This window comes from Sturnus vulgaris, chromosome 7, assembly GCF_052056855.1.
Source record: "Sturnus vulgaris isolate bStuVul1 chromosome 7, bStuVul1.hap1, whole genome shotgun sequence".
Lineage (NCBI taxonomy): Eukaryota > Metazoa > Chordata > Aves > Passeriformes > Sturnidae > Sturnus > Sturnus vulgaris.
Genome location: NC_142249.1, coordinates 7,211,981 through 7,238,702, shown reverse-complemented (window position 1 = coordinate 7,238,702; position 26,722 = coordinate 7,211,981). Strand labels below are relative to the sequence as shown.

Below are 26,722 nucleotides of genomic sequence, written 5' to 3'. Positions count from 1 at the left end.
TTATACACTCAGCTCTTTCACTCACCTCTTCCCTGTCTCACGTGCTGAAATCAGTTCACACCTGGGCATGAATTTGGAATTACCTCAGCTAAGGATAAATGTGTCTAAACCATGAGGAATAAACACCAGCATTTCAAAGGGACTACACTTGGTATTTAAACCGTGGCTTTGGACCAAAAGGAGCCTGGAGAGAAAAGAAGTCCCTAGTTAAAACACACCTGATGCCTGTGTGAATGCCCTCACATTAGTAATGCATGTCACCATCTCTTACTTATGTGAGAAGGGGTGGCAACTGAGCTGTGAAAAGGCTGGAGCCAAGCACAGAAGAGGCAGAGCTCAGACCTGTTGAGGAGGGAAAACAGATTCCAGACGTGTGACTTAGCTCCTCACCTGCAGCAGGGCACAGGCATGTAGGACAGGACTCAACACCCCAGAGCTCCCACAGCAGGGCTGACACTGCCCTGCAGCTGTCAGGAGTTAGTGGGCAGACAAAGACACCTCCAGAAAGTAACTTATCCTACTGGAAATGCCCAAGGCGGGCAGCAACGTTCACCCATGCTGCTTCAGTAACACGAAATGAAGTTCAGAAGAAGAGCTTAGATTATATCCCTATCCCTTAGATGGCTGGAGTTGTGTGAGCTGAATTCTCCCTGAACACTCTGTGTGCTTCGAGTCCCTACATTGAGTGAAGAGCATTTCCTCCCCTGACAGGGAGGGTGCAAAGATCAGCCTGCCAAGCTGTGCCATGTGCTCAGCACAAACACACATTTGGGAAGGGGGGGGGCTGTGAAAGCATCACGTGCGAGCAGGAAAAGGGGCTGGGTTGGAAATCTGGCTCCAGAGACAAAAGCTGCATTATCTGCATACTCCAGCTGCCCTCAGTTACATCAGTGCCAGCCCTGCCAAGACAGCAGGGTGGCAGCAGCAGGGCTGAGCACTTCCTGGCCACACCACACTGCAGATGCAACACTGCTTGACTTCAGGAGCCTCAGCTGTGCTTTCAGGACAGGCAGCTCAAGCTGAGCCTTTGTTCACTCAAGGCTGGGCTACTAATTTAGAATTCACTGAGGCACGATGAACAGGGACAGTGGCAACATTTTTATAGCCACTCTCTTTACAATGGGAGCTTGTAATTCCCAAGGCAGTGCTGGCCTGTGTTTGATTGGTGTACTTAAATCTCCACCTGTGCTTTCATAATAACCAATATTTTCTGTCAGAGCTTGCTCTTACCCTGTTGGAATCAATTCTTGTCCTGGAGGTGTAGATGGGAGGAGGAATGTTGAACGCTTGAGGAACAAGGTACTCTTCAGCATCCATCATATCTTCCAGGTCTTCTTCATCAAGAAGATTTTGGAAGAACTTGCTGTCATTTGGGCTTGGGAGCTTCATACGATCATCTCCCTGAACAGATTGTATTGAGAGAGGAAAAACATCAAAAGATGGATTAATTTCCCAAAGAGAGAATTTCAGCCTTCCTAATGTCTTGGCAGCCAGGCTGCAGGGACCACACATGCTGTTGGTTTGTTCAAAAGCACTATATCCACATAATTTGTGGGTTTGTTTTGTTGTTTGTTTGATTTTTTACTGGGAATATGATGACAAAAAAGGAGTAACTGCATGAATCAAGCAAAACCGTTTTTTGGGCATTCTTGTGATTGAGCTTTTATTCTTTCTTCTCTTTTTTGCCCATACAAGATCAGTTTTTCATCCCAGTTCTGACATATTTTGTGAAATATCTCAGCTATTTAGGCTCAAATAGGAGGGGTTGGGAATAATAAGGAAACTGCTGTGTCTGGATGTTCGCTTTATTTTAATTTGTACTTTAAGGGACTTAAAAGGTAAATTTCTCTCCTACAAGTATGGAAAGTTCTGCAGAATGTAAGAGAGCTGAAAACAACAAAAATCAAACCAGGGAACAGCAGTGCCTTGAAATAACACCTACGAGCTGGAGATACAAATCTGGGCTGCACTTTGATGGTGCCAAAAAAACCATCACAAAAGGCAGCCCATGCCACAGACACCTATCAGCCTATAGAAACAAAGCTGAACTCCACTGGCTGGCTGGAGAGTGGCCTCCCACTCCTCAAGAGTTATTATGCCACGTGTGGAATCCAGCAGGGAATGATGCCTGTGCTGTGGGGGTGCATGCAGACCCATTTAAAAGCTCACCAGCAAGTTTGTCATTGCTGATTGCACCTGCAGGGATGGGGAGAGGGGATGGCAGAGGTGCCAGTGCAATGCAGTGGCCCTGCACGAGTTTCTCCTCCAGGAGCTCATCTTGTCTGCAAGGAGCACTCGAGAGAAGCTCACAGGATGAAACGCCCACCAGACCATGTAACAGAGGAGGGAAGGGCAGAGGAAAGAGGTTTTTGGAATAAGGAAACATGCCCTATCTAACAAAGTCATTTAATCAGCCTGATTTTCCCAGAATCAGCTGAGCTTCCCACAGTGGGGAATACTGCAAGAGCAATTCCTCATTCAGCACCAAAATTCCTCTTGTCTAGTATTTCACTTCCCAACCATATTTTCCCTGTGCTGAAGCTGAAGGGGAGCAGGATGATTCACAGTGTGCAGGAACACACCACAAGTCATCTGGCAGCTCTGCCCAGTGAAATCAAACACCACACTGTAAAACTGGCACTGGACCCATTCAGGAGACATGAAGTGGCACTGGCTGTACTTCTGGAGGCTTTTCCACTAGGAATTCTTACATGAGTGTGAAGCTGAGGATCAGCTCAGTGCACCTCTGCCCTGTGCTCCATGATGTGGAGCAGATACAGCATGAGATGGAGCATGGGAATATCATGATTCCCTGCATCAAACTATTCCCATTCTCTGCTCTCTGGTGTTCCACCATCACCTCCCTTTTAGGTTTTCATTTTCTTTTGAACTGCTCACACACTTACCTAACAACCTTACACTTTCTGTGGCTGCAGTCTGAGCTGTAATAAACACACACACAGGTCCAGGCTGCCACAGAACTAGGGAAGGACACTCCAGCTACCTGTACTGACCAGGTTCCACAGGGCAGATTCATGGGATGAACCCATGAAGGATGAACCCTCCACAACCCTGTAACAAGGATGTGAAGCCTCCAGAGCCCTCAGAGCATAAACAGAGAGGGAAGCTCCTCCCCAGAACTAGAGGTACCAGTGTAACACAACTCCCTGCCTTCTAAGAAACTTTCATGTTTAGGCTGTGAAAAGAATCCTGCTTGTGATCTCAGCAGTGCAGGGAAAAGACTCAGCCTAATCAATTTTAGAACCAAGGAAGTCTTTGGTCTAAAAATAGATCCACTGTCCACCGATGGACAAAATTTGTCCCCAGTTTCATGAAGGAATGCAAAGCACTGAGCAGCTTCCAATATGTATATGTGCTCAAAAACATGAGCTTAGGAAGGAATTTCAGACTGTTGTATTATTAATATTATTATTTTTTGACATACTGACACTGTCCATTCTACTTCATGCTTGTATAGCATTGTGGTCACTGTTTGAACTTCACCTTGAACTTCAAAAGATTCAAAGGCAATGCCCCCAACAGATCGGTGTGACAGAAAGAATTCTTTTTCCCCACCCCTGTGATGCTGCAGGGTTGCTTACCTGAATTACCAGGTATCTCTGAGGGTCTCGAGCCATTCTAGAGAATTCAGCAGCCAGCTCCTTGAATTTTGGCCGACTGTCAGCATCAATCATCCAGCCTGGATGAAAGATGAGAAAGAAAGCAGTTAAGTGTCGAGATGGAAATAATTCAGTTGTTTTTTTTTTTTAATGCACAAGTTTGAAGTGCTTGATAGCTGTGGCCCAAAGAAAAGTTGCAATAAAGAACCCAGAAGAATGGAAAGTTAGAATTCTATGATGCATAAAATGGGAAACACCTGGTTTTGACCAGACCAGACTGTTCCTTACTGCATGGAATTTTTCTTAATTTGCTGGGCTCCTCTCTGTCCCAGAGACAGCAACACCACCTTGCAATTTTCTCCATCTTGCACACTCAGATACCAGCACTGACTGACTTTTATTAAGGATGTGTCTCACCAGATGGGACATTTTTACACTCAACAAAGCCCTTGCACAATTTAATTTCCACACCTCCATGCACAGTACAAGTGTTTTCAGAAAATATTTAATTTACTTCTAGTTGTCCTTTCCTTTTTTTTTTTTTTTTTTCCAGGGCTTTTGTGTACAAAGCAATAGGGAAAGAAGAAGAAGTATATGTGATGGATGAGATGTCTGTATGTTAATCTCACTTAAATTAAGCTAGAAATATCAGAGAGATATTTCTAATTCTTTTTAAATTAGAAGCATAACCTTGGAGGATACTGTCATTAGAGGGGGTATCTTGGAGATAAAAAAGTTGGAAGAAACCATGTGCAGACTTTTTTCCTTTTTTACTAGAGTAAAAATATTCATAAATTTTTGTACTAGACTAAGAATGATAAAAAATAATCCTCTCTGTAGAATTTCTTCTATTAATTTTACTTTTTATTATTACTATTGCAATCATCATGCTTGCTACTAACAACAAAACATTTGTGATTTCTTTCCTCAATATTTAGAAAGGGGAATTTCTCCTCACAACCTTCTCTGGCTGGGTATCCACGTGCCATAATTATGTTTAATTCTATCTTTTTTACATCAGAATCAATTGTCATGGAAATGACAAGGGTTTACAGTAACAACCATACAATTTTGACTTCACAGCATGTATGTGAGATAACATCTGACAGTAATAGGAAGCTGAGCTAACTCGGCCCTTCATAGCTAACAATTGCAAAATTGCAAAAGATGTGCAGAGACAGTATTGAAATGGAATTTACAGTGTCCTGGGAAGCTTTTGTTTTACAGCAGCAGCTTGCAAAAGAGTTTCCCAGCTCTGTCAGAGGCCACCTGTGCAAATGTTCTAAAGCAGTGTCCCTCCTGCAATGGGCTCGGGGCTATCAGAAGTGACAATTGCTTACACTTCACCATGACCATATAAACATCAATGGTGCAGATCGGGGGCTGCGGCAGCCGCTCTCCCTTCTCCAGCAGGTCGGGGATCTCTCGAGTTGGGATTCCATCGTAGGGCTTCCCACCAAACGTCATCAGCTCCCAGATGGTGACTCCTGGGCAGGGGAAAGAGAGTCAGGCTTGGAGGTCACTCAGGTTCCCTCACCCCCTCTCACAGCAGAGTATCCTGCCCCAGCTCTGGACTGCAGTCTCCTCCTCTTCACCACTAGCTGGGAAAACACTGTGGGGACAGCAGGAGTTGAGCAAGTGGCCACACAGTGCTTGGCTGCCATCTGGGCTTAAACCATGACAGCATGCCACTTAAAAATTCTGGAAAACGGTGAAGCAGCACTTTGTGGTAATCTTCAAAAGCAGCTTTGCTCATTTTTATAGGTGTAAGAAATGGTATGATAGACCTGAGGCACACGGGGAAGGAAGGTCTGAGACAAATGAAGGGCGGTAAAGTAAATGGGTGCAATAACAAAAGAACGCATCACACTCTTTTATCAAAAAGGGAAATGAATGCCTGATGTACTCTATTATTTTAAGGGGGAAAAGCACAGATGCTCCCTCACTTAGAGCATCAATTTCCCACAAAGGTACAGCACTGAGTAACATCAGGTCATTGGCTTTGCCCTGTAAGTCATTCACAGCCACTGCTATCATTTTTCCCTTAAATCACCTTATGGATTTGAGTTTATGATAGTGCTGTTCTACAACATTCTCTTTTTGAAAAGCCATAGGATTTGTTTAGGCTTCAGAGCTGGAAATAAAGATCATATATAATAAGTAAAAAAATTTGTGCCCGAACAGAATCTTAAATATTGAAAACGCTGCTCTCACACATTTTGTTTAACTTTCATTTGTATTGCAAAGGTCATTTTAAGCACGCCTCAGATCAGCACCATATTTTGACAACTGTCATGATAATGTGAAAAGTGATGGGCAAAATTACCACGAGTAAACCGCATTTATTTCACCCTCGTTGCTCTCCTTGTTGATATTAAATAACTATAACTTGTCAATTGTTTTTATTCTTTTCCTTTGTGATTACAGATATTCTGGGCTTCCTGCATTTAAAATGAATTTCATAAATGAAGGCATATTTTTTTCCTGAGTGATCCAGGGCATAGAGGATTTGAAGAGAAAGAGCAGCTTTACAAGATCAATTGAACTCTCCCAGGCTTTTTTCAGCTGACTAGAAGAGAGCAGCTACCCCACCAGAGCAAACAGTGTCTTTTGCTGCTACCCACAGGTAAAAGTGAGTAATGAACAGAGCTGAACACCCTTTTGCTTCCAAATGATATGGCAACAGGAAATGCAAATAGGACTCCACAGCCCCAGATACTGCTGCAAATTTCCATTTGCAAAGGTATACATGATTTTATAAGTAATAGCAATACCAGAATAACAGGCAGAGACCTCAGCAGATGTGGCAAACAGCTCATCTGAATAACCATTAGCAACACTGAGCGAACACCTCATTTCTCAAATATGACTTTTTCTCTCTGTGTGTAGCTCACCAATTCCCAAGTTATCTGTGAAATTAAATAGATGCTTGTTCTAGTTACTTTGGAGAGCTTGTCTCTTTCTTTTCTTTCTCTTGCCATATTTGCTCTGTATTATGACAAATTCCCTTTTATCTGACTCTAGGTAGAGGAAGTCCCATAAGCCTGAAAATGTTTTTTGACATTCATGGCTTTTAGAGTTGAGCTTTTCAAAGACTGCTGAAAATTGTGACCTGCAGCTGTATTTTTATGAATCTGTGGCTAAGCTGAAAGAGGTCTTCTTCTGTCATAATAATCAGCCAAACTGCTACCAGACCAGACCTCGAGGCACTCACCCCAGTGGGGAACATCATGATAATATATTTCAGTGAGCAGGGAAGTAACACAGGAGACGGCAACAATCGCTGCTTAGAGTTACACATTTAAAGAGAATTTAAAAAAAAGAATTAAAAAAAAACCGGAATAAAATAATAAAAAAACCAAACTAATAAGAGCAAACACCTCTGGAATTAATTCCTTTGAGAAAAGAGGATATCTTTAACATACTAATACAACTTGGTTTAATGCTTTAAAAGACACAACTTTTTAAACTAAACACGTGAAGATTTACCATAGCTCCACACATCACTCTGATGGGTGAATTTCCTGTAGTGTATGCACTCCAGAGCCATCCACTTAATTGGCATCTAGGGAAGGACAAGAGAAATGTAACCTTAGAAATAAATTATTAAAACAATATAAACAGATCTTAGATGAAGACAACTTTCTCCCTGCCTCCTTCGATGGTGAGCTTGACAAAAAGCAGAGGAAATGGCTGTTCCTGCCCTCTAGAATGGGGCTGTGCCTCATGTAACTTGGAGGTGAGGAGAGCAAACCATCTACCTGCAGAACTTCTGCTATTTACTGATTCAGAAGTAGTGGGGCAGCCCATGCTTTCATCAAATCTGTGTAAAGAGGGACCAACACAAAAATTGCATATAATTCCCCTAAATCTGAAGTGCAGCAGAGAAGGTGGAATGCAGAAGCTTTTTTTCCCCCTTAACAGTTTTCAATCTCTGCAATCTGAGATAGCAACACTGCTGTCTCAACTGTTCTCTAATGAGGCCAGATTACAATGCAGTGACCATAATACTTCACTGTCCCCATCATCATCATCATCATCATCATCATGGTAAACAGGCAATGAGGAGAATTTGCAGTGCTTCATTGTTAACTCCTAATATTTATCAGAGACTCAGCCATCCCAGTTCTCTGTATCAGCACTGCAGTGAGAGAATTTGCTCCCCAAACTAAGGCAGCAGCCCCACATTCCTGTGTCAGTGAATGAGCTCAGGGGGAGCTCGTCTCTTCTGACAGAGAAGGCTCAAACCAAACCCATTCCTGCATTACAGCCCATCCTCTCCAGTTCGTGTAAAATGGAATTCCTGGTGTTTCCCATTCCTGAGCTGGGCCTGCCAGGCACAGCCTTGCAGTCTGTGAATTCCTGATGGACAAACGCTCTGGGGGATTTTTACCTGGCAGAGACTTGTATGTGTTGCCTGCAATTTGGAACTATGGAAGAGGTACTGGAATAATCCAAAGGGATGAGTAACTGCAGGAAAAATCTGAACAGATGGTGGGTGTAAAAGCAGAGGATGTGTCTTCATTCAAACCCTTATGAAACCACCTTCCATGAAGTTCACTAATGAGCATAACCTATAGAGTTATGGCAAAAATAGCACCTTGTAATAAAGGCTGCCTTAACTCTTGCAAAGACAGTTCATCCTCCCCCACTAAACTCTGCAGAAGAGCATTGCTTTCATTCCCATTGCATCCCAGATGGGAACAGTTGCTGAAGGAGCAAAGCTGCCTTGTTCATTATGGGATAACTCAGCTTGGAAGAGATTCAGGAGGCCTCCAGTCCCACCTCAGCTTCACGGCAGGTTCAGCTGCCTAGGAGATTAGGCCAAGTTACTCAGAGATTTGTCCAGCCTGGACTTGAAAAACTTCAAGGATGGAAACTGCACCACCTCTGTTGACAACCACTTGATTTTCCAGTCCAAACCACCCTTAGCATGCACTCAATACAACATGATGCTACCAATGTCCTTAGGATTTCACAGGATGCTTTTCTGGACCTGGGAAGTGATACATCTGACATAACTCCTGCTCCAGAGCTCTCAGCAGGGTAACAAGTCCAAGACACAGCTGGCAGGAAACAGCTGGTTTGCAAGGATCAACTCTTTTTCTGTCATTCACTGTCAGCTGGAGGGAAGAGGCTGAGGGGTTACTGAGAAGAGGATCACAGAAATGAAGGAATCAGGGAAAGCTGCCAAAACCCCACCTTCCCTGGCAGGAGGTACCTTCCCACGGGGAAATGGGAAAGCAGTGGTGGCTCCTCTCAAGCTCTTCACCTCCCTAACTCACCTGCCCAGGTGATCCAAGGGCAGCAGCCACACAAACAAGGCAGCAGCTCATCCCAGAGAACAGCACACACTGCTAACAGCTGCTTGTCCCACACAAGGGCATGAATGAGCACAAAAAAACCACAGATAGCAAGGAGACACAAACCAAACTGAACATCCAGGAGAAGGAATGACAGGTGAAGCAAATCCTTTGGGATTCTGTGACAGACTGAAATGGGGAATTTCAAGATGTTTAGGGAGCAGCCAGAAGCACCACGTACTTCCTGCCTTCTGAATTTTATCATGCATTAATCTGAAATTGGCAGAAATGAGGGAAAGCACTACATGGCCATGGTGTGGTTTGCTGGAAAGAAATAGGGGAAAATATCTGGTTCCAAAATTATCCTCAAGCTGGCTTTTAGTGGCCTGGCATTCAGCATGGTACTGGAGAGGTGGACAGAAGACATAACGTACACTCTTCCAATGTGATAGAAGAGCTAAATTCTCATGTTCTGTGGCCTTCCCTTTTGTTTCCACAAGAATTCCTTGTCAGGGAAAATGGGACTGCATTATTGAGGTGTATACTGGCCAGAGAAAGAGGCTGGGCAGGAATGCCCCAGAACATCCATCACTCATTGAACTGAATTATTCAAAACAAGACACAAACTGAAGCAAGTGAAAAAAAAAACCCCTAATTCTGAGCGTGAAAACTGCTCCTGCAATTATATTTCAGTGCCTGGAGAAGCTCCTGTGCAAAAAGTGAGCAGCTTTTCTATGTGCTTTCACAGCACAGTTCTTCCCAGCACTCCCTTACACAGGTAACAGTCCCACAGGGACACACTGACCTGAGAAGGAACTTCAGGAGGTTTGTCACAGCGTGGTAGATTTACTTCCAGACATGTTCAGCACTCACCTTTCCCCCATCGGCATTATACTCCTTTTCATCCCCTTCCAAAAGCCTGGCCAAGCCAAAGTCAGTGATTTTCACATGGTTTGGTGATTTCACCAGGACATTTCGGGCTGCCAAGTCCCGGTGGACGAGTCTCCTCTCTTCCAGGTACATCATTCCCTGAAGGAATAAGAACAGTACAATAATGCTAAGAAGTCTCACATGTTTATTGAGAGCTAACTTTCACTGGTGACATGTGAAATGGCTGGTTCAATAATGAGTATTTACAATGAGAGGATGGCCTAGAGGGCAGAAGTTCAACATTGCTCTTGCTCTGAACAGGAGGCAGGATTAGATGACCTTGAGTTTCTGTAAGATTCAAATACCAAAGGGGAAAAAACCCAACAAAATAACATATAGATAACTCTTTTGCTTCAGCAAGCTTAAAATCTGGAAATGTGAGACAAAGAAAAGAAGTATTACCACCCTTGTTCTTCAGACAGGAAATCTGATGACCATAAAAAATAATTTAGACAAAGCCCCCCAGAAATAAGACCACACTGGGAAACAATCCCAGCTCTGTTACATTCCAGACAAGTGTCTTTAATTCAAGATAAGGATTCTTTTCCATCTTCAAATGGTTTTTAAGTTGGTCACAAATTTTCACTGTCCTCAGTGGTTTGGAAGGAAAACAATTCTTTATTCCAAGTGCTGTAACTCCCTCACCTTTTCACTCCCTTAAAATATTGCCTGTAGTATTATAATAAGGCAATAGATCAATGGCCTTTTTTAGATGAACATATATATTCTGTTAGAAGTATATTCTGTTAACAAGCCCATCCAGCTGCCTTTAAAGATAAGGTAACATACTCAAACTGCCTGGCCTTAACCTTATTTTTATTCTGATGGCAGACTAACCATCTACCATCAGTATGGAAATTTGCACAATGCTTTGTGACACTGAGATCAACACCAAAGCTTGGTCTTATTAATTATGTGACACACAAAGGATAGTTGGGCAGGGTTACAAGCCTATAATTTCATTTAAAGGCATTTATGACATTAACCACCATTATCAGAACTTAGAGATGAAATCACACACTTGACAATTGCCTTTAAGGTATCTCTTAATATATTAGCTCTATGTAATATATATATGATAATTTTTTAAAAGTCATTGCTGAATACCAAAGAGATCATATTATCCCATAATACAGATGGTAATTCAGAGAGTCACATGTAGTGATTAAAATAACCAGATTACTCAGTGCCATGGGCCAGCTTTTATTATCCCTTCACAGCCTGAGGAGCTCACAGGTACCTGTCCCCACACCAGCTGCCTCCCATGGCCTCTGGCTGCCCAGGGAAAATGTGACTGCCCCATTTCTGGAAGTGTCCAAGGCCAGGCTGGGCAGGGCTTGGAGTAGAAAACACCAACCCATGCTTGGAGCAGCCTGGGATGGTGGAAGGTGCCCCTGCCATGGCAGGGCGTGGGACTGGATGGCTTTAAGGATTCCAGGATTCTAGGAAAGTGGATGTCTAACACAAAAAGCATCAAATGGAGCCCTAAACTTGTTTTAAGTGAAAAATTTCAGTGCAAACACCAGTAAAAGCTTTGAAAATATGTGGGAGAATGTTTGGCATAAATGCTGTTTCATGGAGTCAACATGAAGGGGCTTTGAAGGAGGACACAGGGACTCTGGCATAAAGCAACTGAAGTTATTCTGCAGAAGCACTGCTAGTTGAAGCAAACACACCCTCCTGCCAAGTGCAAATCAATACTTTTGGCTTTTGACCATTAGAATTGTAAGCCTCTAAAAGAATAATGTTTTTTGACGTCAATGTTTTTTTGACATCAAATTAAAACCGGTATAAAAAAAAGACAAATAAATCTCATGGGCTAAACAATTGAGAGCCACACAAGCATCACACCATGACACCAGTTGATGAAGGAACTCTGCTGGCATCAGAATATATCAGGCCCAAATAAAATGATAATCTTTAACAGATTAACTTGTACCTATCAGCACTGAAACAATATGAAAATATTGCAGATTTCTTTTGGCCAAAACAGACTTTGTCTTGTCAAAATCAAAACAGATGACCTGTACCGAGGCTTTAGGCTCCTGTTTCTAGTTAATGATGGTAAGGTGTGCAAAAACATCCTCCACTGAGAGTTGCACATCCCAATTCTTAACCATGTCTCTTTGGTCTTATTTTACTGTCTTTAATTTCAAGTATTTTTTTAAACTTATAAGCTAACACTTCAGGATGTTTCACTGTTTATTCCATTCATTCACTCCCATTTACTCCGATTTTGTGCTAATATTTGGCATCATTTTAGGAAGATTCTATTTTATTCATCCTAACCTCACACTCTCTCAAGAACTAGAAAGATGTGCAATCATCAACACCTTGCATTGCTCCTCAGCAATAGCACAGCTGCTTTTCCTTCTGCCCAGAAAGAGGGCAGAAATATCTGCCTGTGTATCATCACACAGTTTGCTTCAGCTCTGTCAAACAATCTTCTCAGGGCTGTCTCCCACCTGTATAATCTAAAAGCTAAAACCAGCCCCTGTGGGGTTGGTTGGCAGCTACAAAATCCTCAGCAGAGCCCATGGTCTGCAGAAATTTAAATCCTCTTGGGAATACCCAGTGCAAACATGTTTGATTTTCCTGATAGCCTATCAGCAAGCTTTAAATGTGGGTGGCAGAAGTATAAATGAAAAGGTATATATGTATAAATTTTCAATAAATGAGACTATCCAAGTGGAAGGAAAAGAATCTAAAAAAGGGAATCCTACAGTATTCACTGCAGCAATATTGTCTAAACATATATTACCACTATCTGAAGACAGTTTAAACCTGGCAGGAAAAAAAGCTCTATATGAATCTTTTATCTTTTAATATGATACAGAAGTATGATAAAAAATACACAGCTGGTGGCATCCCCACCCAAAAACCCCACGAGAGAACAGCAGGAGGACATTTTAAGAGTTGAATAGACTGGAAGTGATTTGTTAAGGGCTATGAAATAAGATCTTTTGCAATTTTATTAAGGAGTGTTTATAAATTCTCTGGCACTGTGACAGCTTTGGAATGGTCACTTCAGGTACAGTCAGGTTTGCTCTTTTCACACAAAAAAATATCAGACCTGAAAATGAGAAAATGTGCTGGCAATGAACTGAAGTGGGACAGTGGAAAGGAGACTTTGTGTCAAAAAATCCATGGGACAAGAGAAGATAATGATGTGGGACAGCTTTCTGATCTTTCCAAGTGCTGAACTGCAGTGTAGAAAACATCAAATTAGGCTCGTAAAGGAGCAGGATTTCCAGCACTGTGGAAGTATCACCAAAGCTAGGCTGGTGAATGAAAAAGGAGAATAAAAGGATTTTTGAAAAAAGGAAAATTAAGGTTTTTTGGCAAATCGGGGTTTGTCCCGAGATCTGCCTTGAAGTTGTGGCCGTAATTTGCTGTTCCCTTAATTTATCTTAAGCAGTGTTACTTTCTGCTACTGCTGTCATTTGCCTCCCAGATTCTGAGGGAAGCTTTGGAGCACAGCCTCCATTCAAACAGCTCAGAGTGTTAGAGGTATGAGCACAGACTATTTCAGGTGCTGTAATTTGATTTCCTTCATTTTTCTCGACTTTTTGGAGTCCCACCTCCCTGCTGAGGATGCTTCTGGATTTGTTTCAAAAGCTGCTGAGCAGGGAATGCTCAACCCTGAACTGCATGAGTCTTGCCTGAAAGATCTTTCCCTCAGGTGCCTGGATTTCACCTCCAGAAAAAAAGATATTCATTACTCAGGACAGAATTCAAACAGGTATGTAAGTCATTAAATGCAAAATCCTTTTGGGATAATTGCTAGAGATGAACTGAAGTGTGTTGAATCACTAAAGTTTAACACATGTCTTCTGTCTTCACGATGCAAGACATCATTTTGCAAGAACAAATTAAATTTAAAAATTAAGTATAAAGACCTTCACCTGCCTCAAAATCTTCAGCAATACCAGCCCACAGCAAACCCCCTATAAATACTTTTTTTTTTCAGTGTGACTTTTGCTTGTTTTCTACACTAAACATAATTGTTTCCCTAAATTGAGGACATGTTGATCTTACCTCACCCAGGAATTAAGAGCAGCCTGTCTTTCTTTAATAATAACTTCCACCTACCAAAGCCAGCACACGTGGCAGATTCATCAAATTCATTCTTCAGGTACACGAAGGAAGAAAATTTCGAGTCCAACTCAATTCTCGTGGACATTAATCTGCAGCCTTGGAGACTGCTCTCTTACCATCCTAATAACTCAAGGCTTGCTTAATAATGTGAATCACTGCAGAAAGCCTCAAACGATCATCTTTTCCCCTGCATACCCCATGGAAAAGGTGTAATTTTGCCCGGGGCTAAATAGGCTTTCAAGGAAAACACTGTGCCCTTTGTTGTCAGGAGCAACCACACTCGTGCAGGCAGAGAGAGCAGTGGGAGAGAAAGATGGCACTGCTGTGAGATGCACTGACTCAGCTGCAGAGGTGGGATGGGATGCTCTGGGATGCTCTGGGATGCTCTGGGATGCTGTGTGTGGGCTGGCCTGGCAGCTGGCACTGCAGGTCACCCTCAGAGCCAAGGGGAGGGCAGGGGGATGCTCCCAGCCCCAGCTGGGCACTCACACTCTGTGCTAAGCACACCTCCCCACCAGGTCACCTGCCAAGGATTTCTGGAGTTCTGCCAGCCCTGGTGAAGCTGGCAAGGGAGAACCAGTCCTGCATCCTGTGCTGTGCTGCAAGGCCAAATATTTAGGAGCCCAGTTCACTTTTAGGGGGTGAGTTAACCTCTTTCTCCTTGGCAGACAAAGAAAGCTTATGTGGTAGCAATGCATTTCTTCCCATCTCCTGCTCACTTAACAAGCTCTCTCAAGGTTTCATTTCTCTCCAGTTCAAGTCTGAAGCAATGTGCTATTAAGGTGTAGCAAGCTGTATCTCAGGGTAAAAGTGCTTTTATCTCAAGCTGGCCGTCTTCAGATGCACTTAGGATACAAAGCTGATGTAACTATCTGGATTTGCCTACAGCTGCTTTGGTCCTGGCCACCTGAGCAGGACCAGGTGACAGCAACTTTGCCAGATCTGCCATCTGAGCACGTGTGACACGAGCAGAGGGGACACTGCTGATAGATAGCAGCGTTTTCCTCACAGTCCTGCTGTGACTTTGCTAACTCTTTTCAGACTAAACAGTTCAGAGTACACACAAGCAAGACCAAGACTATCTGTACTTGACTCAAGAGATGGGATCCCAGTGCAGCTGGATTATTGCCTCTGTGGAAAGACAACCAGTGAAAATCCAACTTCTGCACAGGTAACTCGAGCTAGTTCTGCTGGGACAAGAGCAGTGATATATTTAACACAGGTCAGTCTTACATCTCTCCACTTGTGGCTCACCCAGAAGAACGGATTCTGTCTGCTCACACGCGGGCTGGCTCAGCTGAAACTCAAAATTGGGATGAGCTGGCTTCATACCAACCACAGGAGGACACACTCTACCCGTGGCAATATAAAAGTGCCAGTTGCAGATCAAAAGAACAAGCCTGGATAAAAGGAAGCCAGTACCAGATATTTGCTTTGCACCTTGTACCAGCTGCAGTTTATTTGTTCCAGAAATAGGAGTCCAAAAGCCTGATTCACTACACTGCAAAACTCCATCCCAGGACACAAAATAAAGGTGTTGGTCAAGTATAACAGGTCGAAACAAACTCAAGAATCCAAAGTGAAGGGGAAGAGGCTATGAGGCTGATTAGATGAGAATTACAGGAAAAAATGCTGTCTATTCCAAAATGACAGGTGATTCAGAAAGGGAGAAAGAATGGAAAGAAATGAGAAGAGAAGCAATTTCATAAGCTTATGACATTTCAATGCTTAATTGACTGGACTGAGCAGACATTTTGATGGGCCCAGACCCACTCCAATCCTAAATTAACATCTCAGGAATGTCATCTCACCCCCTCACGGCACAGATAAGTGGGTCACTGCTGAACTGACTGGTTCTCAGTTCTGAGCTTGTGGGGCCCTTGAAATAAAGCTTTCTATCCTAGGTAGGTGCTGAAGCTCCTCGGGCAACACCAGAAGGGGAGTTTGTTCCACTGCATCATCAAACACGTCCTTTGTCTGAACTCCTGTGCAAAGATGACTTCTCTCCCAGGCTCCCTCAAATTATTCAGCTTTCTGGATTAGGTGGTGCTGAATATAAAGATTCTGATGAAAGCTGTTACATAAATACATTAAGTAGTATAAGCAATGAGATGTAGAGCAGGTATTTATTTCTATACTGGCCATACTGGATATGGCTCTGAGTTCTGGTCCCACCTACAGGCACATCTGTGCAGCTGCTGCAAAGTTCATACCCGAGTGTGAGATTCCTGAGGGAGGGAGCTGTGGAGTTGTGCCTAATCTCCATTTTGCAATTAACTGAGATGCTTTCTTAACACAGCTGGGTTCAAGGTGCCAGCTCCATTCTCCATTCAGAGTTATACTGGGTTATACTGGCTGTGTTACCTGTAGAATTCAGGTAGGTCATACCTTACCTGTGTTACCCCTTCACCTGGACCAGGTGTCCCAACCTCCTGGGACTGTGGGCTGTGTGGACAGACTACATTACTCTCCTTTATTCCCAAAGAGCTGAACAGGGCAGGGATGTTCTATTAGCTCTGGAGAAAACCACAGCTCAGGGGACTGCAGCTCAAAGAGGAGAGAGAAATTGCAGCTGGTAGCTGTGCTTACAGTAAGTGTATCAGCAGTGCACTTTGTGCAGGTCTGGCTGCAGCTGCACCAACAACACCTTTTTCTGTGAAAGAGACCTTTAAACAAGAACTAACTGCCTAAATAACAAACTTATTACTGCTAAACTCTCCTTGCTGGGCAATAACATTTACTGCAAAGTAACTACAGTTTAGAGACTGGCAGGATCACAGTCCTTATGACAAAGGCTGTTTCAAATTGCTGTTTCAAAAGCAAATCACAGTAATCTGTGCTACACATGCCAGCAGAAGGAACATACCTGTCTGCTGATCTGGGGAGTGCTCAGAGACTTCAGGTTTCAGCTCCCAGTGGATCACATACTCCTGGAAAGTGTTTGATGCTTTTCAAAGTGGCAACCAAAGAAAGCTATCAATTTGAACAGGCTTTTTGAATGCCATTCTTCTCCCTTACATTAATTGCTTCAGTTAGACTAGCTCCAGCTCCTTCCTCTGAAGAGGCAGGAAGGCTGAAAGCAGCCTGTAATAAAGGAGTTCCCAGTGCAACTGCAACGGGGGAGCCGTGACCAGTGCTCTCCTGATCCTGTGGCTCCAAACTGCCCACCAGGGAGATCACTTGGCTTTCCTGGAAGGAAGCCCACAGCAGCAAACTTGAACAATGGGCTGCTTTTCCCCCACCCAGCCACTGACCTCTTGCCAATGCAATTACAGTCGGGAGAGTGTATTGTGCAGTGCATTCAGTCTCTCCAAGAAAGTGTATCTAAAATGGATTACTTCTGCTCCTTAGGCAGGCAATCAATAGAGATGTGGACTGCAGTTAAGTACAGAGATGTCTGTGGGCTGCAGCACTTATCCTCTGTGTCTCTTCAGAAATTAATTAAAAATCAATGAAGTGTGCAGCCTATTAATAAGGAATGTCCAGATTAACAGATACGAGCACAGCCTTCCCCCAGGTTCAGAACAAGCACAGCCCCATTGCGAGCACTGGAAAATCTCCAGCACTCCAAACCACTCCATACCCTGACCTCTCATGGCATCCCCTGCACATGACTGAACTGCAATATCCCCAATTTTGTGCACCCTTAACAAATTACATGCTGTGTGCTTCAAGTCGGCTGAACAGGAGGATTTTGGGGGAAGCATTCAGAGCCCTCAAAGTTTCTCTACTAGGAAATGAACTTAGAGGAAAGTAAAACCACCTGTGTGAAGGTAGGATCCAGCAAACATCTAACAGAGGGTTGAGTCCAATGTCTTCTCTTAATTACAAACTTGGTTTTTTTACACAGCTTTCTTGGGAAATGACTCCTGACCCTGTAGCAGATGATTTTCCACTGGAAGTGTGCTGATAAACTGGCATGCCATGCACTGGATGCAGGGTTTCCCAGTACTCATCTTAGGTAGTTACATGTTCTGATAATAAAATATGTGACAAAAGAGGTCTTTCCTGCACCCTGTGTACTTGGCTGGTTTGGTTGAGGCAGTGGTTTTGGACAGATGAAATTTCTCTCCCCTTCTCTTGGGAAGTGCCCACGGAGCAGACAGGGAAACTGCACCGTGGGTGAACTTGAAAACTGATAATTTTCAGGAAGATGGGGGAGTTGATGCAGGCTAACCCTACAGGTGTTACTGTGGTGGCACCATCTTATGTGTTCAGACAAAAATCCCACAGGAAGTGTCCACAGCAGCTCCCTGCTTTGCAAAAGGAAAATATGTACAGAATTCCACTGATCCCCCTGAAACACTTGAGAAGTGAATATTTTTACCTCAAGCCACATGTTTCATAGGGCACTTTCAGTCCAATTAAAAGATGCTATCACTATCCTGTGTCCTCATTAAATTAAGCATGGAGGATTTTATTTTCTTTTCTGAGCAAACAGCATGATTGAGGCTGAATTTTTGAGGTAGGCACCTTTATTTGAAAGATGCCCCTGAATCTTCGGGGCTCTGTATTTTGACCACTTTCAAAATCTCCATTTCAGGGTAAATAGGGAAACAATAGGATAATGGAAGCACTACTTTCAGAAACCACCACTTTGACAACTATTCCAGTACCAGGGCTACCAGGCTGTGCAGGAGAAAAGTGGAACAAGAGCATATTTACCCTCTCCTACTTTCTTCTCAGAGCAAGCAGTCAGTCTGCACACCAGCTTCTGCTTAGGACTGCAATACTGTTCCACACAAGAAAATATTCTGAATCTATTCTAAATGCTTTTAATACTCTGATTCAAGAGAGTTCTTGAATAAATTACAGTTTTGAACTTCCAAACTCTGTTGCCACTAGGTTTCTGAGCACTCCTTAAAAACCCACATCACAGGTAACCATAGTTACCTATTACAGACATTTTTTTTTCCCCTTTTCTAATTGAGTAGCTTATGACAGTGACAGAACAGGAGAGGCCAGCCACATAAATAGAGTGTGCTCTCTGATAATGGCTGGAGAAACCTGCTAAATAATCTATTAACCTTATTCAATAAATAGAGAGTGCTGGAATGGGGTGTGTGGAAGGCTGAAATGTGGTTTCAAGAGGCACCTATTCCCCCCAGGTAAAACATCACATTATCATTAATGGTTCAGAGCATTGCTGTGTTGACAGTGAGAGCCCACAGAGTGAAGTCAAGCTGCCCCACAAGCTGCCTGCCTTCAGACTGAACCTCCTTCTGTGCCTGGGTGGGCATCCTTAAACACAGCCTGCCACCTTTCCCTGGCCACCTCGTGGTGCTGGGAATGCAAACCACAGCCAGAGGCTCTGCAGGGGCAAAGGAAAGGACAGCTGAGCATGGTCTGTGCTCTGCCCTGCTCCTCTGCCCCTCAGCTCAGCCCTGTCCAGACACCAGCTCCTTGGAGATATGGGGCAACACATCCAAGGCAATTTAAACAAGCCCTGGCAGTACTTTGTTACAGGACACTCAAAGAAAATAAAGAATAATTCCACCCTTCAGGTCTGTGGACTCAGATAACTATGGAGCACTGACTGCAGTGATATTTTGTGCCATATATTGATTACCTTTCCTGTAAAGGACCTACCAAAGGACCACAGTCCTACACAGGGGAAAAACTACTTCAAAAGCAGTAAATATCTAATATCTAGAAACTTTCATCATGGCCTCTAAACAAAACTTTTTTTTTCCTAGATCCCAGAAATATCTGAGGTTTGGCTAAAGCTTTTGAAATCCATTTATTTTGAGGTGAATCCCAGCACTGAAGGTTTTAGTTCCCAAATCTGAGAAAATTCTCAGTGAGCATGAACTGACTGTTTTAATTGATCTCTGTACAGTTCCCAGCTACAGCAAACACTTTAGTTACAGCTACATTTTTTGTTAGGTTGTCTCCAAAACAAGGGCTGCCATGACTTATTTGAAAAGAAATAAAAGCATTCATGACTTAGATATCTCGAGATCTGAGCATGTAGGTGGCGAATACATTGGAAATTTTGAGAGCTGCTGAGCTGAAACATGTGACCTGAGTGGAACACAGAGCAATCAGGGCAGGTGTATTTCCACTGATAATAACATTTTAAGTGTCTTAAGACTCAATTACTGATTTTCTGAATTTAAAGGGAGTTTTTTCCATTAATTATAACTGAGACAGGTTCAAGCCTTGGGTCAGTGCTGCTACCACTGCACAGCACCCAGATGGAACAAACAAATCAAGCTGAAATGGATTTTAACCATTGGCAAAATAATTCACTGGGGAAGCAGAGGAAACCCAGCAGCCCTGGGCTCCTCTAAAATCCCAGGTCTTCTCTGAGAAGGCTCATACTTGAGCTTTCTCCCCAGCTATGACCCCATCACCTTCTGCCTCTCACTCTAATCAATAACCATGATTATTTTTTTATTATTTACAATGTCAAACTGCTAGCCCTGGCTATGGAATTCACATAGGACATGGCCTGGAGTAGCCAAAGGGCTTTTAAGAGGATTCAACCTTTCCCTCTAACCTGTGACCACGACCTTCTGGGGATCAGCCACCAACACCCTGGCTAAGAAGGTGTCCCTGTTCCTCCTGTAATTCTGCAGCAGCATTTCCTTGCTTCAGACTATTGCTCCAGTACTGCCAATGTGCCAAAACTGTTTTTGACAAATTGCCACACAGACACAGGAACCATCTTCTTCTTCTTAGTATTGAAAGGAGAAGATTCCTAAAAGGGTTGGCTAATAGCAAAATCATTGCAGTGAGTAGAAAAGTCTCACACTGCTTTTGGTTCATTTGGATGAGATCCAAACATGAGAAATCTCTGAGCACAGTTCCCACACTCTCTCAGCTGGCATTTTTTCAGCTGTTCCTGCACCTCTTGGCTGCTTCATTCTCAGTTCTTCTCTCTCTAAAACTGCTGAGATCTTTCAAAGGATCAGCTGTAGAAATTCACCATTTCCCCAAGGACCTGATCATGCTGCGTTTTTTCTCCTCTCCAATTAAAACTAACATGCACCAGGTTCAAAATATTTCTCCACCTTGGCTGAACCACATTGATTAAAACACAGACAGAGGCACAACATGACCCTCAACAGAAATACCTTTAAGAAGGTATTTACAGAAAGGGCTCTTCAGGAGCAAGGCAGAGAGAATCAAGTTGTCTCTGAGGACAGGATAAAACAATCAGGCCAATAAAAGTTGTGCCCACCAGTCACCAGGTGTTATGGACTGTGATGGAAAGAGCTTTTCTAGAGGCACTGAGGTGGGTGAGCATGCCTGTGATCACACATGGACTCCTCTGAACTTATTATGACTGGATTATAACACATTATGTAATTCTGGCTCTGCCTCCCCACTTAACTTGCACAAACTCTCCAAATCTCACCATCATAAAATTATTTCTGGCACATAAGGACACAGTGCACTTCCAACCCCAGATTCCAGAAATATTCATTGATAAATTCCTAGCCAAGCACAGACAGGATGAATGGGAGTGAGAGCTTCTCAGAAGCTGTACCTCATCTGCTCACACATGACCATTACTGTTCTCACTGGAATTGATATTTACTTTCTTTTGCCACTCCACTGCCATGCTTGGCTCCCTAAGAAGTCAGGCTGATGCAGCTGTGACACACATATTTATTTTTCTGTCTGTCTCTGAGAGTTTATGAGTGTTTTCAACCCGATTTGGCACTACACTTGCCTCAAAAGTTTTGTGTTCTAAGTTTGCTGAAAGCAGATAAACAAGGAGAGGAGTAAGGCTGTAATATTTTCCTGCTATTGTGATCACAGTCTTTCTTGGGCACAAGAGACTCCATGTAAGAGAGAGACATTATTGAGGATACTTTAACTAGCACTAAGAACATATTAAATTCCAGATTACCTAATCACGAGACATAAATCACAGGCAACCAGGTCTCAGCAGCTCTACTGCTCACAGAGCTGCTTTTCCAAAGAGCTCCAGGGGGCCTCATTGATCACAAATGCACCAAGTTCTACTGCAAGAAAGAATGCAGCCCTATTTACATCCACTTATCCTGAACAAAAATTAGGGCTGATGGATCCTCTTTGCTTGGATTGCTGAATTACACCAAGGTGCAGCTACTGTGGTGCTGGTAAGGGGGTCAGAGAGACCCACTCTTCAGGAAAAATTACTGAGAGTGGGAATTTCTGTGGCATTGCCTCACCTGGCTTTGCCCAAGACAGGCTGAAGATTACCTGGCCTCAAACTCATGATAGCCATGGTCCCCTATGGACACAAGGTGCTCAGGAATGGGAAATATTTGGTGCTTGCTAAGCCAGCTGTTTGTTGTGATGTACCTGTTTGTTCAACACGTGCCAAGACTCTGCTGTTTGGGTGTTGGAAATGGAAAAAACAAACATTCATGTTGGTCTGAGATGATGCTTTCCCTGGCAGATGAAGGTGGCCTGGCCCTGTGGGGCCACCAGATATAAATTATCCATTGACACTATGAGTACTGAAGCAGGTATTAGAATAGATTTAAAAGATGAACTAAACTTCTAGATCTTTCAGAAGGAAGTTTGACAGTCAGATGTTTGGGGAATGTTTTTCTCTAAGTCTTCTTGCACCTCTATCCTGTTGCCCATGGTCGTGTTGTAAACCCCCAAACCTCAGGGGAATTCTGAAGTCTCCACCTCCATGAGCCCTCCTGATTTCATTTAAAACAAAACCAGAGAAGTTTTTTGTCACCAGCTCTGAGGCTGGAAGTACAGGGTGGGTCATGCATCTCAGGAAAGCCTAAGCTGGCTACAAAGCAAAGGCTGAGGTTGGATGCAGCACATCCAAGACGTTTTAGGTTCCTGTGCAGCTATAGAGGCAGCCCAGGGCTCCTTAGCCTGGAAACACCACAGCAGCAAGGCAGGAGACTGGATCTGCAGCCAGGGTCACTGTTTGGGGCTCTGCAGAGTCCCACAGGTCCCCTGGACATTCCTGTGTCCCCTTCCATCTGCAATGGTCATGACCTGTAGACCTTCCCTTGTAGCAATGACGATATCCCCAGCCACAAGGAGGTTACCAGAGCTTACCAGAGACCAACTTACTCCTCTGCAAGGACTCTACCAAAACCTCCCAAAAGTCCCCTGTGAGCCATGGAGGGCTGGAAAACAGCTGGATTTGAGGGGCTTAAATCCAACACTGAGTCCTCACTGAAGGTCCTGATGTGTCAGGCTGATGTTGCAGGTGCACTGCTGTCCTGCTCTAAATCCTACTGCAGGTACAGCCAGGCTGAAAGGCACAGGCTCATTTTACTTTGCTGCTCTCAGTGCTGGGATGCTGGGCAATCTGTGTGGCAGAAGGAATGGAAACAGGAGCAGCCAGACTCCCAGAGACAGCCTGAAGGCAGGTTTTCCCTGGCAGTCTCCCTCATGGACTCTCAGCTGTTTAATAATGTCTTGAGCCTACAGTGCCTTTTTTTCCTTTGGTGGGAGTACTAATCACAGTCTCATCTATCTAGATGCCTATTTTTATGAAACTCATACAAAGATAATATCTTTGAGACCTTTTCTCCCCTGTCCAATCTGAATAAATTCAACCAACATTTTGAAAAGCTATTGCAAGGGAAACTGAAGAGAGACACAGAGATTGCAATGAGGGTAATTTCCATAGAAAACCAGCCTAAGTCCAAAAAGTTCTGAGAAAACTCAAGCCCCTACACATATCTTTCTTTTACAGGAAATAGCTTCTTTTCCATTTTTTAAAGGAGATTTAATTAACCATCCAGACCTATCCTGAGGGGGAAAACTCTGCACTACATAAATACAGTTTGGGCCTTATTTTATGGATAGCAAACCTCACATAGGCCTGATAGCTGCCACCTGCTCCTGCTCAGGTGTGAACTGCTCAGGAGAGAGACTGTCCTGGAGCACCTTCAAACCACAAACTGGACCACTCTAGCACATCCACTTTCTGATCTTTTTTGTAAGAGCAGCAATAGTGTAACCCCCTAGAAGGCAGACCAAAAAAAAAAAAAATAAAAAGAGAAGCAGGATGAAGTTAGAAATACTTACTGGGTTCTGTTCTTACTTGCCTTTGGCCTTCCAGACATCAGGGTATATTTTAACTCTTTTAACTCTGTGTGCACATTCACCCATTTTTTGATTTTGCTTTAAATGAAATCAGAAGAGCTCATGGGACTGGAGACCTCAGAATACCCCTGAGGATTGGAGGTTTACAGAACAACCATGGGCAACAGGATGGAGGTGCAAGAAGACTTTAGAGAAAAACATTCCCTAAACTTCCGACTCTCAAACTTTCTCCTGAAAGATCTAAAAGTTTAGTTCATTTTAAAAATCTATTCTAATATCTGCTCAGTATTCCTAATGTCAATGGATAATTTATATCTTGTGGCTTCACACTGCCAGGCCGCCTTCATCTGCCAAGGAAAGCACAATCCCAGCCCAATATGAATGTTTGTTTTTTCCATTTCCAACACCCAAACAGCAGAGTCTTGGTATGTGTTGAACAAACAGGTACATCACAACTAGCAGCTGGCCTAGCAGGCACCAAATGTTTTGGCAACATCCCAGTGCACATATTTTAAGTAGGAATTTGGGTTGCACATTTCTTATTAAAGAATGTAACAGCGGCAAAGGAGAATGAATAATATTATTCCAGAAGCTGTGTGAAACAACAAGGGAGCAGATGGGAATGAAAACCAGCTTTCATTCAGCAAGAGAGTGAGAAGACATTCAGCCTGCTGAATGGATTAGCTGGCTGAGGGAGGGGAGATTTCACCCCCAGGAAGCCCAGATGTCTCCTGGGGGGGGGTCACAACACAGCCATGGAAAAGGGGAAGGACATAAAGGCAAGTGGATGTCCCCATGGGACTGCACAGTGACATGCAGGAGGGACAAAGTTAGAACAGGACTTGCAGCGTGACTTGCAGGAAAACCTGAGAATGGTGGATGCTGCATTGAATCCAAGGCAGAGGGAAGTCAGGATGTGTCTCCAAGGAAGAACTTTTCCATACATTCTTAAATTAACTACAAATCATCAAGGAAACATTTGTAACACATTATCCCTCTGCTAGGCTAATGAAAACAGCATAAGACATCTCAATCTTTGGCTGATCGTGCCAGTCAGAAGTTACTGACTTCCCACTTTTCCATGTCCCTGTGCTTCCAAGGTGACACAATAAGTGACATTGTCCTCGGGAGAACCAGGCACTAATACTTTCCAGAAACAAGAGGGACAAAACATTAAATACAAGCAGCCTGAGCTGCCAACATCCATGTGGTTTCTCAGGGACAAGCCCAGACTCTCAGTGAGCTCCTGATGACATGAGCAGGGCGATCACTGCCCCTGTGCCCTGTGCTTCTCTCCTCTCCTGCCCTGGTTCCTCCTGCAGCCCTCAGCTCATCCCTGGCAGTGCCCCGGTCCCTCTGGGAATGCTGAGAGATGAAGAACTGCAAATGAAAGGCAGGGAGGGGCAGAATTTGCTGCTTTGGACAGAGGGATGTGGTTCAGCAAAGACAGCAGAAGTGACTCTGTAACTTTTTGTTTAAATATTCCTAGGTGGAAAAAAAAAAAAAAAGGATAAAAACAGGGAGAGAACGATAAATTTTCAAAGAAATAATCGTATTTTCTCTTGTAATTAGCTGAGCATTAGAATCAAAACTATACTACTTAGTTGCAATGTGTTTACTGTTCTGGGTCATGATTTTTTACATGTCTAATATAGTTTTAATATTTCTATCTTTTACAATAGGACTTAGTTCAGACCAAAATAATCAGTGTATTATAATTTTAATATTTCTATCTTTTACAATAGGACTTAGTTCAGACCAAAATAATCAGTGTATTAACTTTTTTTTCTTAGCCACAGAAAGCAGTCCACTTCATTACTGCAGAAACAGCAAGCCTCTCCAGTCCATCATTAATTCTTACTGTTTTAATTATGAAAAAGAAAAAAAAAAAACATTCTCTCTGGAAGAGTTTGTGCATAATGACACTGTAAACACAAATCTTAACACAAAGCTATGAGGTGAAAACCAGACGAGTCAGCTGCTAAAGGCAGGTTCTGGTAAAGATCAGATTTGGTAGGAAATTCATTTTTCCCTCTGTCAAGCTGGTCTTGTACTGCTCTAAACCCACAGAAATTCACAGCATCACATCTGTCTGCATAAGAACAAAGCCCTTGAAACTGTCCTAACAATGAGTTCAAACCACATCCCCATATCCTAATTTGAAAAAGTTCAGGGAAATGTCAGCTCTGAGAGTGCAGAAAAGAACTATTTCTGTAATGAGCATGAACTGAGACTCCAATCCCAAACAGCTCTTCAACGTGGGGAAAGTTTTGATGAAGAAGTGAACTTGGTCTCATTTCCAGTTTGGGCTGATTTCTTCAGCTACTTTCACAACAGAAACTGGACCCATAAACCCAGAGCACATCTGTATAATACAGATTTATGATGGGTGGGATTTTCAAAGGTATGAACAGCCTTAATTCAGAACATTTCAACTCAATGGCTTTTGGATCTCAAAGTGAAGCATGAGACAAGTGCTACAACATAGAAATTGCATGTCCACGTTCCCAAAATGGAATATTTCGAGTCCAGCCTGTGCATAGTGGCACCTCAGAGATAACAAGTTTGCATATAAACTAGGAAATTTAGGAAGCTTAAGGTGATGTGGATGAATGCACTCCATATATATGTACATGACTAAAAGGCTGAAGCCTTTCTTGTTTGTTTTAATTTTAATAATCAGTGATACAAACCATGATATTTCACATTTCCAACTCGTGAGAATTAACCAAGAGGAGATAAACTGAG

The 26,722-nt window shown here is 43.2% G+C and overlaps 1 protein-coding gene across 3 annotated transcripts in view; it reads right to left on the bottom strand.

Annotated features, from left to right (window-relative positions):
* ERBB4 (erb-b2 receptor tyrosine kinase 4) overlaps window positions 1–26,722 on the bottom strand; it is a 548,792-nt gene that overhangs the window by 23,104 nt on the left and 498,966 nt on the right. For all 3 annotated transcript variants that reach the window (XM_088167659.1, XM_088167658.1, XM_088167657.1), the window contains 5 exons: window positions 9,797–9,952; window positions 7,110–7,185; window positions 4,961–5,107; window positions 3,603–3,700; window positions 1,231–1,401 (listed from right to left, as the gene is read on the bottom strand). In XM_088167659.1, coding sequence (XP_088023785.1) covers window positions 1,231–1,401; window positions 3,603–3,700; window positions 4,961–5,107; window positions 7,110–7,185; window positions 9,797–9,952 — 648 coding nt within the window. The remainder of the gene's footprint in view (window positions 1–1,230; window positions 1,402–3,602; window positions 3,701–4,960; window positions 5,108–7,109; window positions 7,186–9,796; window positions 9,953–26,722) is intronic.